The 14003-nt window shown below is 37.9% G+C and overlaps 1 protein-coding gene across 2 annotated transcripts in view; it reads left to right on the forward strand.

Moving 5' to 3' along the window:
- Nucleotides 1-7380, forward strand: part of VPS50 (VPS50 subunit of EARP/GARPII complex) — a 65781-nt gene extending 58401 nt beyond the window's left edge. For both annotated transcript variants that reach the window (XM_052693236.1, XM_052693237.1), the window contains 6 exons: nt 515-663; nt 1812-1908; nt 2055-2213; nt 3176-3297; nt 3980-4169; nt 6637-7380. In XM_052693236.1, the coding sequence (XP_052549196.1) occupies nt 515-663; nt 1812-1908; nt 2055-2213; nt 3176-3297; nt 3980-4169; nt 6637-6756 (837 nt within the window). In that variant the 3' untranslated portion in view covers nt 6757-7380. The remainder of the gene's footprint in view (nt 1-514; nt 664-1811; nt 1909-2054; nt 2214-3175; nt 3298-3979; nt 4170-6636) is intronic.
- Nucleotides 7381-14003: the final 6623 nt, after the last annotated feature.

The following is a 14003-nucleotide window of genomic DNA, read 5'->3' on the forward strand; positions in this document are numbered from 1 at the left end:
ACATCAGGGAGTGACCATCTGTGTATCCATTTCTGCAGTGGCTTAGATGACTATGGTAGCTATGAAAAATTCTTCATCCTGTGTTCCCTCTTCTATCTATCTGCTACATAAGCACCTGAATCTAGAGGTGTGGGGCTTTTTATCCCATGCTGTGAATATTTCCAAGCTCTCTACAATGGAGCTGTATATAGAAGTTGTCCTGGAATGATAACTTAATGTTTAAAAAACATTTTGTTTTGTATTTTTTGGTTTGTATTTTATCTAAGCTATTCCCAGCTCACAGAAGCAGAAAAACTCACACATGAATAACATTATTTTGATTTATCTCCTTATTTGGTTGTTGTCAGGTTAAAGAAACTATATCTAAGAGTGAAAAGTTGGTCTTTCAGTAGGCAGTTGGTCTAAAGGCTCTATGGGTGTTAAGGTGCGATAAGAAATTTGCTCTGTTTCTTTTTTTCTGAGGTAGACAATGATGTACACAGTGTGAACTTACATGTTTGTCAATTGTGTTTAGGAGGTCTCCGCTGATCCCACAGGAACTCTCACAGCTGCTGAAGAAAGAAAGGAGAAGGTGCCAAGCCCACATCTCAGTCATCTAGTTGTTTTGACTTCTGGCAACTCACTCTATGGTTTGGCAGAGAGAGTGGTAGCCACGGAATCCTTGTAGGTTATTTACTGTACACCATTTTTTGAGATCAGTGGAATTTTTAAGGAGTTGTGATTACAATCCAAAACCTTTTTAAAGAGGTCAAAAATTTCTAGCCTTTAATGTGATTTTAAAATGAGAAAGAGAGATAATTTTTAATTAACAGTAGTAGGACATGACTGTTTGGTTTAACCACTTGCAAGCATAAACATTAAAACTTTCCTGCAGCTCCACCAGTAATTTGTGACATCACAAAGCCAAATCTAACAGAAAAAAAGAGTTTAATTTAAAGAGCTCAATGGGAGTTTTTAATCTGTATGTGTGTGTATGTCTATATATACACATATATGTAAAATATTTTATTTTTTACATATCTATTTATATATTTCTATTAAAATACATATATATTATTTTACATATTTAAACCAGTACTCAGATGCTGATAGCTGAGACCCAGAACTGCTTAGTATGTATTGGCTTGGCTGCATTCATGATGTTTTTGGCAACAGGTGGAAGTTTACCTGTGAAGAAGAGATGAAAACAAGAGAGTAATGGAAAACTCTTATAAAGTTTTTTTTCAGTCGGTCATCAGAATAGTAGTAGAGTCATATGGGATTTCATTTTGTTTTCCACACAAGAGGGCATTATTAAAGATTAATAATTCATTTTAAAATGTGTTTACAGAAGAGAATTAAAAGATTATTAAGTGATTATTAAAAAAAAAATCATACCTGTAACAAAGAATTTGATCTCATGTTGTGTTTTTAAAAGTTTACTAGCAAACATGTAATCAGTAGTGTTGCTTTTGAATTCTGACGCGATTTCTTTTAGTGTGTACTGGCTTGCCACGAAGAAATTGTGGGACAGTTGTCCACTGGCTTTACTAGGCTTTGGATCTGAATTTTGCAGTATATCCTGATTAAAACAGAAAATTGAGTTCTGGCTATTCAAACCTTTTTATTCATTTTGTTCACAATCACATTTTCAAATCTTCATAATTGAGTATGCATGTTGATATGCTGGCCAAAAAATGATACAGTTCTTATCAGTATTAAATTTACCAAGGTTACATACCATTGTTGCCCAATAAATGTAGATAAAGAGAAGTATAGAGGCATTCCAAATATCTAATTTAGCTCATGGAGAATTTTCTTTATTTTCAAAGGGTATTTCTGGCTGAGCAGTTTGAGTGTCTTCAGCCCCACCTTGATGCAGTGATGCCAGCTGCAAAGAAGCCTTTTCTTCAGCAGTTCTATTCTCAGGTCAGAATTGTGTAATTCAGAGCTAATTTTTTTATGCAGTATTTGAAACTTGTACTATATGATGAAAATATTTTAAACCATAGTTTTGTATTGCTCTTACTAGCCTGAAATTTACTGAATTGAATTTTCTTTTTATTCTATTTCAGACTGTGTCAACTGCCAATGAGCTACGCAAACCAGTTTATTGGATTGTTGCTGCTAAAGCTATTGATTATGAACAGATGCTGCTTCTCATGGCTAATGTAAAATGGGATGTAAAGGAAATCATGTCACAACACAATATATACGTAGACTCTCTTTTAAAGGTGAATACTTTAGGAGAAACAGTCTGCTAGAGTACATATAAGCATTAAACTACTGCATACATTGCTAAAACTGTTAAGGCAGCATGATTAGAGCAATATAACATCCTGAAAAATATTAAGTTGTCATAAGGAGGTCTGTCCAAAATTTTCATTGTTCTTGCTACTAGCAGAAATAAGTACAGAGTCTTGTCTTTACTGGAGTGACTATGTGCTGGTTAAAGCACAGCACTGTGGTACTCTGCTTAGTCTTACTCTTGCTTACTCTTGCTCAATTCCTCTTTCAGAAAATTTGTGTTAAATACCAGTTATTTGGTCAGAAACTAGTTAAAATGGTCACTGAAATCACCAACTTAGTGGTTATTCTCTTGTTTGTTTGCTAGGAAAAACAAACAACAACAAAACTGTGAGATTCTAGCATTGGAACGAAAGCACTTGGTTGGACAAGTGTGGCCTTTATAGTCTGCAGTACAAACTCTGATGGTTACACAGAGTTCATTGTCAAGGTCTCCTTTATGTTTGAGTTATTTGATATCTTTTTAAAAGTGATAGAGGCATTAGTTCCTGGCAGCCGACTTCAATTTGCATTGCAGTATACTGCTGAACTGTTTGATTTGGTTTGTTTTTTAGAGGGTGCTTTCAGCTCTTACTGAAGCACCTGGGAATTTTTTGATGCAAAATGCTGAAGAATGAAAACCGATTGCAGTATTTTTGAGGTTCTCCCTGAAGGCTGATGGGGCAGGTTTTTAGATGGATAAAAGCTTATCGCTGGATTTTCTTCAGTGTCTGTATATTGGCTTTCCAAAAGTTAAAGATGAATTTAGAGAGTGAGGCAATGAGAACATTTTTTTCTTATTTTAGTGTGTGTATGTGGTTCATTTTTTCCTTATTTATTTATTGCTAGGCATTTGTAGAGTATGATATTTTAAATGCTAATGGAATTATGATCTTACATGTTTTATCAGGAGTTTGAAGAATTTAACAGAAGGTTGAATGAGGTATCTAAGAGAGTCCGTATTCCACTAATAGTCTCAAATATACTTTGGGAGCACTGCATGCGCTTGGCCAATAGAACTCTTGTGGAAGGGTAAGTAGCTCATGAAAGTCTTGGTCTTGAGTAAGTATGTCTGTAATGATAATGCTTATGTCATGGTATTAAAGTTTCTAATTTTTGTAGTGCATTGGTAAGCTGTTGAGTTTTTGAGGATAAAGTGTAATTGTCAACATCTCAATGAGATGCTGGTATTTATCTTTTCCAGGAAGTAAGACAATTGCTAGGAACAGAAGTTGTTAACTTTAGCAGTTACTTTAGGGTAGCCGTGGGGCAGAAGTTTTCTAACTTCATTGGGAGCAAAGAGGAGTCCTAGTTGACTTGGCTAAATACAAACTGAAATACTTAGCCAGCAGCTTAGCTTAGCTTAGCTTATTCCTAACTTGCCACCAGTTTCCCAGTCTTTTTAGAGTTGGTGTTGTAGTCTTTTCGTTCACGACTTGTCTGTGCTGTCATCTTCTGCATCATAGAGTATGTTCTGTATTCCACTCTTTTTACTCAATGTTTCCATATTTTTTCCTGTGTACGTGGGGTCCTTAATTACAGGAGAGTATGGAAGAATGAGGTGGGAAAAAAGTGCAACAGGTAGACACAGGGTAAACAATTATATTGCTCCTTGGGGTTTGAAGGACTAAATTAAACAACTTTGAGAAGTAAGATTCATTTTTATTTATTTATTTATATTTATTGTTAGTTTCTACTGTGTTTCTTTTTTCAGTTATGCTAATGTGAAGAAATGCAGTAACGAAGGACGTGCCTTGATGCAACTGGACTTTCAACAATTCTTAATGAAACTAGAAAAGCTAACAGACATTAGGCCTATTCCAGATAAAGAATTTGTGGAGACCTACATTAAAGCCTACTACTTAACTGAAAATGACATGGAGCGCTGGATAAAGGAACACAGGGTAAGAGTTAAATTTTAAATTTTTTGCTCTCTTTTAGGAGGATTCCCAAGAATGGTGGAATTATGCTAACAACTCTTAATGATTAATTCTGTGTGCTAAAAATGATCATACTCATATGTGTATTCGTTATAATCAAATCGTATGGCGTGCAGTATAAACATATATATGTGTGTAGATATATGTTTATTATCATATGAAAGTACCTTGATTTAGAAGGAATAATTTTGACAAAAGGAAAATCTAGGTTTATTTACCTTTTCTACCAATTACCATTCCATATCTCTTAAGATGATAGAATTCATCTCAGGAAGACGTGCTATGAATGGTAGTGTCTGGCTTGAGCAAAGGTAGGCCATCCGATACTCCTTACACAAGAAATTCCATGTAGGAATTACTGCTGATCTACCTGGTATTCTGAGGTGGGTTGAAGCCAAAGAAAACTTTTTTCTACTCCTTAAGCAGCACCTCTAGTTCAATACAGGCAAAAGAAGCAGATGGATCCCAGGCATCTGAATCCTGTATACTCTGTAAAATCTGTTTCATAGTCTCAGCAATGACCCAGACTTTCGTGTAAATCAATTCTGAGATTAGAACAGCAGTGAGGGAAAAGAAATGCCTGTGTTGGTATGTACATCTGATAAAAATATTGATTTGATAGTCTTTGTTGTCAGGAAAACTATGTGCTGAAAATAAATTTTAGATCTGACAGATCATAGCTATGCAGTGCTGTAGGGAGCATCTGCCCAATCTACTAATAGTACTGCATTACAGGCCAGTGTTGCACTGGAGGGGTGGGGGTTGGAGAGGCTCAGCCCAATAAATGTTCTGTTTTTTTACTGTGTTGTTTTTTTTTTGTGTGGTTTCTTTTTTAACTATGAGAATGTAAGATTTCTTCAGAATGCACCTATCTGTTATTTTCAGACATTGGTTCTGATTCTGAAGATACTTTTGTTGTAGGTAGTTGATCATTTACAATTTTGAGAGTTAATTGAAGTCATTTATCAACCTGTTCTTCAGACGCTATCCCTGTAAAAGTTGCTCTTTTATGCAATTGAATTAACAAGGCAAAATCACCAGGGAGTAGGCATAATGCCTTTTTGGTTTGAACTCTATGTAAGTGTATGTATTATGGTTGGAAATTATTGGTGCATTATAGATGAAGATAGTACGATGTGATTTGAGTAGGAAGTTTTCATAAGATAATCAAGAATCTTACCATAACTGCACCCTACTGTATCAAGAAGTTTGCCACTTGGCCTGGGCTGTTCTGGTTGATTACTGTACTTCTGATACCAGGACGTTTTTAAATGTGTATGAATGGGATGAGCGTAGGTACACCAAATGCTTCTAGGAGTGGGTCTAAGAAAATGATCTGATGTATTTGGGCCAACTTTCCTCTGGTTAGCTTCCATCCTTTACTAAAGCTGAGAATACTTGTTTTCTGTCCAGAATATACCAAAGTGCATAAACTCATCATCAAGAAGTACAATTTGAAATTAGGCCTTTAGAAGTGGGCAACTCAAACAAAGTTGTAAGGCAGAATGCATAATCGTCATTGCTTTTTCTTTCTTTGACAAATAAAACTGAATCAGGATCAACTTTGCTATCTGAGATAAGACTTCATTTGTGTTTTCAAAGCATTTGGCATGCTTTCAGAGCAGCATAACCTAATAATTATAAGACTATAAGCAATTGTCATGCTGTTAGAGCTGGTCCACTGTCAAAATAAGAAGTCTTTTAAAATGGAGCATTGGGAAATCTGTATTTTGGAATTATTTTAAACCCAGCTAGAAAGGGATGAAAAACATTTTTCTGAAATACAGTTTTCCCTGTTATACCTGGAGCTGTGAGAGAGACTGCGAGCTGTGTTTGGTGATCTACATGGAAAAACTAGTTTAAATCTTTGAAAATGCTAAGGGTGAAGGTAGTACTGGTGAATGTGGGTTTTGACAGGTGTTAAGAATTCTTGTGATATTTTGTGTCATTCTTTCCTCCTTTGTCATGTACTGAAGTTAATGTTGCTTGAAGGCCCTGTAGACAGAACTATTTAAAAGCTTATCAGAAATATGATGCCAAAATAAAAAAAGATCAAGTTTTGTCACAGTTGTTAGGAAAATGTGGTGTTTAAAACTTATTTCATTTGCATGTGTATCTCTCGCCACACCTCCAAAAGAATGGAAAATGCATTATGAATTGATTTAGATATGTAACTATTCCTTTGTGAACTCAATCCAATACTACTAAAATTGTAGGCATTTTCCATTATATTCTGCCAGGCAGCAAAATACAGTTTTGTACTTCTCTCTCTCCAGACCTGACTTAACTAATGCTTTGAGTCTCTCTTGTTTCCTGATTGCTGCTATCATTTGAAAAGCCCACAGAGTGTGCATATCTAGTTTTTAATTTTCAGTCTTTGTCCACTGTTCTTATTCTGCTTGCCATAACATAATCTGCTTTTATTTGCCAGGAATATTCCACTAAGCACCTGACAAATCTGGTGAATGTTTGTCTGGGGTCTCACATCAACAAGAAGGCAAGACAGAAGCTGCTAGCTGCTATTGATGACATAGATAGGCCTAAAAGATAACTGGAGAGAGTTACTTTCCGTTTACTCTTGTACCTTTTTCTGTTCACATGAAGCATGCAGACAAATGACAAATGGACTAACGACAACATTGTCTTAAAAACCATTGTGCGTGACTTTTCTTATCAGCATTGGAGACACTCTGAATTGGCATAATGTTCTAAAATACTACTTTTTTAACCTGTAAGAATCCTTTTCTTATGTTTTTTTCTGTTTTTTGTTATTTGCCCTTAGTAAAGGGCCGCTCTTTGTGTATCATTGGTGAAGTGTATATTTTGAAAAACTGTATACTGTAAGTAAAACCAAAATCAGAGAGAAACACATTGGCTTAATATATAGTTGATGCTCTTTTTTAAAAGGGCTATTTGAAAATATGACGTTTTCCTCACTGCTTTTCCCCTCAGAACTTGTGCTTTATTATGGACCAGTGTAAAATGAAAGAAAATGTACATCTTTGAACAACATATCTTGCATGTGGATTAAGAATATAGATCAATTAAAAATGCTCATGTTGATGTATTTCATCTTTATATGTATTTAAAAATGTTTATTTCAGAATTAATATAGTCATATCAAAATTATTGACTTCAGATCAGTCGAGGTAATAAATACTGTACACTAAAACGAGTTATTTGTGGGACTTTTTTTTACCTCATTTAGCAATGCAAAATGACGCGTGTTATAAAAATGAGTGTTGTTACTCTCATGTCACTTCTCTTTTGTACCCCTACCACTCTTTCCTGTTTCCAAAGCAGTAATGCCAGAGAATAATGGAATTTTTTTTGGCTGAATTTTTGGATGGATAATCTTAGTATTTTCTGCTCTGCTATAGACTCCTAGAATGATCCTGAGCATGTCAAAATCCCCTGGCTGGGTATTTGTCCTAGAAATTGATTTGTCAGAGCATCGTTGACCACTGAGGCTTTCAAATTTGCCTTCAGCAGAAGAACCTGTGTTCTGAATGCATTTCTACTTTCCTTGCAATGTTCCTTGTAGATGAGATGCTTGGGGACTGCTCAAACTGTCATAGCAAAACAGGAAAATTCTCAAGGTGATTTGAATTAACTTAAATAAAGGCTTTAGTATTCATTAAGATTTTTCTTATACTCTCAAGCTCTGTTCCAAGTCTTTGCTTTTCAGTATATAATGTTTTAAATATTAAAAAATTATTTTGTAATAAACATTTTTCTAATCTGAGGCCCTTTAAAAGGCAATATGCTAGCAATGAGCTAACAGATAAAATAATTTACGTAGGATACAATCCACTAATGTAAATGACATGATAAAACTCTCATTTTCAATACTTCCCATTGCACTGTTTAATTAAAACACAAGAGAATCAGCACTTACTGAAAGTCAGCAGTACCAATGGACTGAAAATTGCCTCATGGAATCAGATAATTGTTCTTTTCTGTAGGTTAGTTTCGTCTTCAGAAGTGATGAATTCTGAGCATCATTGTGCAGTTTCCTTGAAAAGGCTCTATCTGGTTTTAGAGCAGTAGAATTTACATTTTTAAATATTGACTGTGTAGCATTCATCTCCCTGTTCATCTGTGTTTTAATAGGATTTAAAACAAAGTTAAGCACCATTCTGTATAGCCCATGCTGCCTTTCTGAGTTCTATTGAAAACTTGTTTAGCAGAGTGCCTGTGTATGCAGTGAAGCTCAATCACTTTTACCCTCATTAAAAAGGTGATTTAAAAAAAAGGAAAAGTGTAGTTCATTTTAAGCGAGGACTTTTGCGTCAGTGCATCTGCCCTGAAGTCAGATCCTGAACAAGAGCTCTTGGAAGAAATAGAAATGTGTCAGAGACTGTTAGTGTAAAATCTGTTCCAATTTCCTTCTCGTGGCTGAAAGAAGGAATTTAAATAACTTTCTCCTGAAGTATTTGGGTTGCTGTAATTTGTTTGCTCACCAAAAGGTAGGAGTGCAAGCTCTGATTGGGATGTAGGGTCAAGGAGGAGGAAAGAGCAATTGCACAAGTCCTAGTAAGGAGCAATTTTTGATAATGTATCTATAGATTGGCTCATTTTTAAGCCCCAAATAATAGAATGAGCAATGTTAAACTTGTGAAACAGTTTTTTGATCATCTTTCATATGTGCCTCAGAATTTATTATGTTCTCTAGAGCAACCCCCACTTGCTGCCCAATATTGATGCTAAGGGATAAGCCACATACAGCTTAAAAGCTTTCACGTTTCTCAGTCCTGAGTGACTTAATGAATCTGAGTTTGGGCTAAATGTAAAATTATTAATTTGCTATGTGTTTGCTTATAGCTGCCACAACCTAAAATGACAGTTCTTTTTGCAGACCATTGATTTTTTGGCATCTCTGTGAAATAAGAAGTTTTACGACTTTTCATGAGAGCATAGTTTAAAATGTCCCTTTGTACATCGCAGAAGGGCTTCAGAATACTTTAATAAGGGAGGATGACTCCTTTCAGTCTCCAGGAAGGCTGACCAGCACTGCAGAGGTGGTCAATTCATCTGTCAATGAAAAATTTAAATCCTGTTCCTCAGACAGTGAGTATTCTGATATTCACCAAGGTCACCTGGAGCAGAGATGAGGAGTTTTCAAGACTCTGGATAGGCAAAGCCTGATAACTGTAGACAGCTGTAAGCCTGGCATCTCAGTTGCAGCCAGTGGTTATGAAGTTGTCTGATGAGGCAGCAACTGGGATAAAAATAGTGGGAAACTGACTGGTCCGCTTCTGTGACCTTGTGGGAGGCTCAAGTTCTTGCTCCAGTGTAGGTTTTATTATTCAAAGCAGAATGGCGTTGACAGGAAGAACCATCTTGGACCAGCAGTGCTTCAGCTGGTGGGTTGGTGTGATGAGCAGCACCTGTGATGTGTGAATTCCAGTGAATGTGAGTTAAGGGCTTGTTTTCGCCTCCTCCCTTTTAGACAAGCAGCTAAGTTTCCAGGTAATTGTCTATTTTGGGGTCCTTTCTTCTCATGACAGAGGGAGTCCTTCCATATGTAAAATAAAAGGCCTGGCTTGCTTCAGATCTGCTTAGTGAAGCCTAAATGTGAGGTGTAAGTCAGCTTCTGACTGCTTTTTAACATTTCCCTTTTTGGAGAAAAAGGGAAGCAGGATCAGTGGCTGTCTCAAAGCTTTCTGTGAAAGTTCGGCCTTGCCTTGCAGCTTACTCAGATGTGAATGACAAAGGCACATCTCATGATAGCAAAGATAGGGTTTATTTACTGCAGGATGTCTGTGGACATGCGTTGTGCTTGTCTTACTGCTACGGGACACAGCTATAAATATTCCCTCCTCATCCTGCAAAGGTGCTGTGTTGAGGTCATTCTCCCTTGACCCTCTGCTCATGGTTAATGTTTATGAAATTTCTATGTTGCAAGCTGTGCTTTGATAACAAGAAATTAGAATAAAACCAGTAGAAAAAAAAAAGATCCCTCCCCCCCAGAAATAACCAGAAGATTAAATTGATAAATAGTGCTGTCCCCAGCTAAATCCTCAAAAAAACTGAATGTCAGCAGGCACCTGCTATGTAATAAATGATGCAAACAGAGATGGATAAAAAATGCCGATTTATTGTGTGTGGGTGATAGTATCTATGTTATTTATAACCACAGCTTGAAACAGCATAGCGTGAAAGCTAAACACTGTGCTAGACACTGTGATTATGGAACAAGTGTGGAGATAACATAGTTTGCAAACTGCAGAGTTTCCATGCTTACTGGCTATTTAAGGACATTTCTGAATGTCTTGGTTTTGTAGAGCCAGAGCTGCTTTGCATCACGGCAGGGACTCCATTTTTCAGTATCTCCTCCTTGAGATCCCAGCGTGAGTTGAAGCAGCATCTTTCAACTGAATGGAAGACCTGGCAAATCTGTATTTTTTTCAGACCTGATGGGTCTGAAGTTTTGGTCTGATTGCATATGTGAAAGGAAAAACAACATTCAGAGCAAATAATTACTGATCCACGTCTTATATTTGTAGATGAATTTGCATAGGTTTCAATGTTGCTGGATTTAAAGCTGGCAAACTACTATCTAAATGTGAGTTGATCTTCGAAAAGTAAAATGTGTGAACAAGCTGGAGATGCAGGACAAAAGACGCAGTGAAGTGCCTCCTTCAGCTGTGCACAAAATTAATACAAGATCAGAAATGCAAAAGGACTTGGTATTTCTGAAGATTTTTTTGTAGGTAAATCAAAAGCTCTTAGTTGTGTGCATCTCTTGCACAGTATAGCTTGGTGGGCATGGTGGTGGTGGGTTGGCAGTTGGACTAGATTATCTTAGAGGTCTTTTCCAACCTTAATGATTCTATGGATACATGATTTTATGATCTCCTGGCTCATAAATAAAACTCAATACTTTGCTTATGTTTCATTAAAGAATAGAATAAAAATGTCAGCTCAGCCATAAGTGAAACAAATCCTTGTACAGGGATCTGATTAATGTTTATAAATATCTGAAGGAAAGTGGGTGGCAATGGTCATGAGGCCATGCTCTTCTCAGTGATGCATAGTGATAGGACAAGGAGCAGTGACCTAGAATTTGAACATAGGAAGTTCTGTACAAGAATTTGAAAGAAGTTCTTTATGTTAAGAGTGATGGAGCACTGGAACAAGCTGCACAGAGAGGTGGTGGAAGGCATATCTCCTTCTATGGAGATATTCAAGACCTGGCTGGATGGCTATCCGTGTGACTTCAGTAGATCACAGAATCACCAAAGTTGGAAAAGACCTCCGAGATCATCTATTCCAACTAATTAGTGGTTTCTCTCCATTATTTACATTCATAACAGCCAGTGATGCCTGGGCAGCCCTGTCCTTAAGCAGAGATGGTGGGTAGGGGGGCTTGTTGTCCTTGCTGCTGTGGGGCATACTGCTCCAAATGCATGGGCATACTGCATCTTGTGCTCACAGGATGGGCTGAATCAGTCCAGAAGGCATATGAAAGCATGGTGAGGGCACCATTTGTTCCTGTGCAGCTCTCTATTCTGCAACATGGAACCTCAATGAATGCAAGAACTGCCATTGCCTGACATGGTTATTAGTGCAGTGCTAAGCATCAGTGCATTTTTCATGAGCGTATATTTCTTGAAGCTCAGGAAGATGTCATTGATGTAAATGAATTTGACCAGGAGCTGCTTCATGGCCCTGAGCTGCCAACATCCATCTCTTCCAGAGCTGCTGGAATATTCAAGCAGCCAAATGATCCAACCAGCTGAACATTTGGGCTGTTTTACTTTTCAGCTAGACTAAATTGTTGCTGTGAATAGCAATGCCTCATAGCTACAATGCTGTTAGTCCCTATTCTCCTGTGCACACATGATGTACTGGTGTGTCTATGCAATTCAACAGGGCTCTGGTTTCGGGAAGCCTGCCACAGCCTTGTGCTAGGAATGAATGAGATCCATTTGCTTTCACTGAGATACTCACTGCTGCATTGTTTTACTTGGAATATCCTCAACAAGGTGCAGGGCTCTGGGTAGTTCTGCCAGTTTGCACAAAGGGAACTTCTGCTGAGAAGGGGAAGGAGGTCCTCATGGACTGGACACAGAGTGATGCCTCGAGATGCTGTGCCACAATGTCTCAGTCATGGACTTATTCAGGCTGGGATTTACTTTCTGCTCTGGCACCAGACGTAGGGAAATTTATTTTGTCTTCCCATGCTTTATTCACCTAGCTATAAAAGGAATGATGCTATCTACTGCTTTTTATGAAGTGCTATAAGGCTGTGGCTCTGTGGGCATGAGCTGTACTTTCTACCAGGAATCAGCGACTTAATCTCAGGGAAGCTGAACCATAAATCTTTGTGGGGCAGAAAACACAAAAGCGCTGCCTTCTTTTCGCCTCAGGCCCTTTAGGTGCAGTTTCCTTCACTTTTAGGCAAAAGCCAGCCATCTCCTGAATGTTACTTCTTCTGATTTGGCCTCTGAGTATCGAGGGACCCTGCTATGAACCAGAAAACGTTAATGGAACTACAGACAGGACTCTCCTGAGACACTCCTATGCCTTACAGTCACCTGCTACTGCCAGGAGTGATAGCCAGGAAGCCACAGGAGATCAGATAGCCACAACTAGGGGTAAAATAAAAGTGAGATTAATAGTATGGAAGGATATTAAAAATACACACATGCTTGCGTCCCAGTGGCTGTCATTCTATATAACATCAGTGAAAGTTCATGCCTTCCACGTGAACTGTGTCAGCAATGAGACTAAGGAGATAAATGCCCCAGAAACACTACATAGGCATGGGCTGAGAGGGGCTGACACCAACAAACAAGATCTCATCTTTACTGTGATGATCAGCATGATTTCTAGATAGCAGAAAAAGAATTTGGGAGAGCAAATCAAAGTACTCTTTGCTTGGAGTTCATGCTCTTATGAACCAAGCCCTTGCCCCTCTGTCTGCAGAGCCTCTTAATGCATGGAAGGAATTCAGGAAACTCTGGGGACCACTGTGATTTCCTTAAAGAACAAGCTGTTTTTCTTTAGGCACTGAGCTATGATATAAATGCCTGTAAGATCAATAAGTATACAGATGTTGTAAATTATTGGATGATCAATAAGTATAAAGAGAAGTTATGCTTAATAAGATTATGACATTGGAAAAGATAAAGCTAAATGGAAAGTGCTCACTGGTGTTGGGGGCTCACAAGGAACTCCGTAAGCAGCAATCTCTAGAGAGAGGTCCTTGCTTGGTAGCAGTCAGCCCTTAAATGGGGTCTAGGAGAGGTGCAGCCAGGCTCCACCCCTTCTGATCACACAGCTGAGTTGCCTTCAGCTGTGCTCCCATGGCTGACTCAGTCCTTGCCTCAGGTGATCAATCAGAGATTCAGGCCATGATCCAGCAGTTCACCTCCAACTCCAAAATCACTGCACAAAGGAATTAGACAAGGAGGAACACGGACAAATAGGTGAGACTGAAGCATTTGTTTGCTCACAGAAATACTAGAAAACAAAATTACTAGATGCTCATTTTCTTTACAAATACCTCGCTGTTGTCTTTTGCAAAGCCTACCTCTGAGACAGTACCTAATAGAATATTCAGGTAGAGAACAGAGATGATTTCTGCCCAATGCCTGCCCATTCTTTTGAAAATCTACTGCAATTAATGATGTTCATTTCCTGGGCAAGAGTGCAGGAATTGTCCTACTCAATCCAGTGATGCATCTCATCTAATCTTACTGGAAGCAGTGCCGAGTCTATTGGAAAAAAAATCAGGGTGCACTGATGGAAAACCACAGAATGATGTCTCTAGCTAGGGGTGATTTCTTT

Source organism: Tympanuchus pallidicinctus, unplaced genomic scaffold, assembly GCF_026119805.1.
Source record: "Tympanuchus pallidicinctus isolate F22 unplaced genomic scaffold, pur_lepc_1.0 scaffold3, whole genome shotgun sequence".
Taxonomy (NCBI): domain Eukaryota; kingdom Metazoa; phylum Chordata; class Aves; order Galliformes; family Phasianidae; genus Tympanuchus; species Tympanuchus pallidicinctus.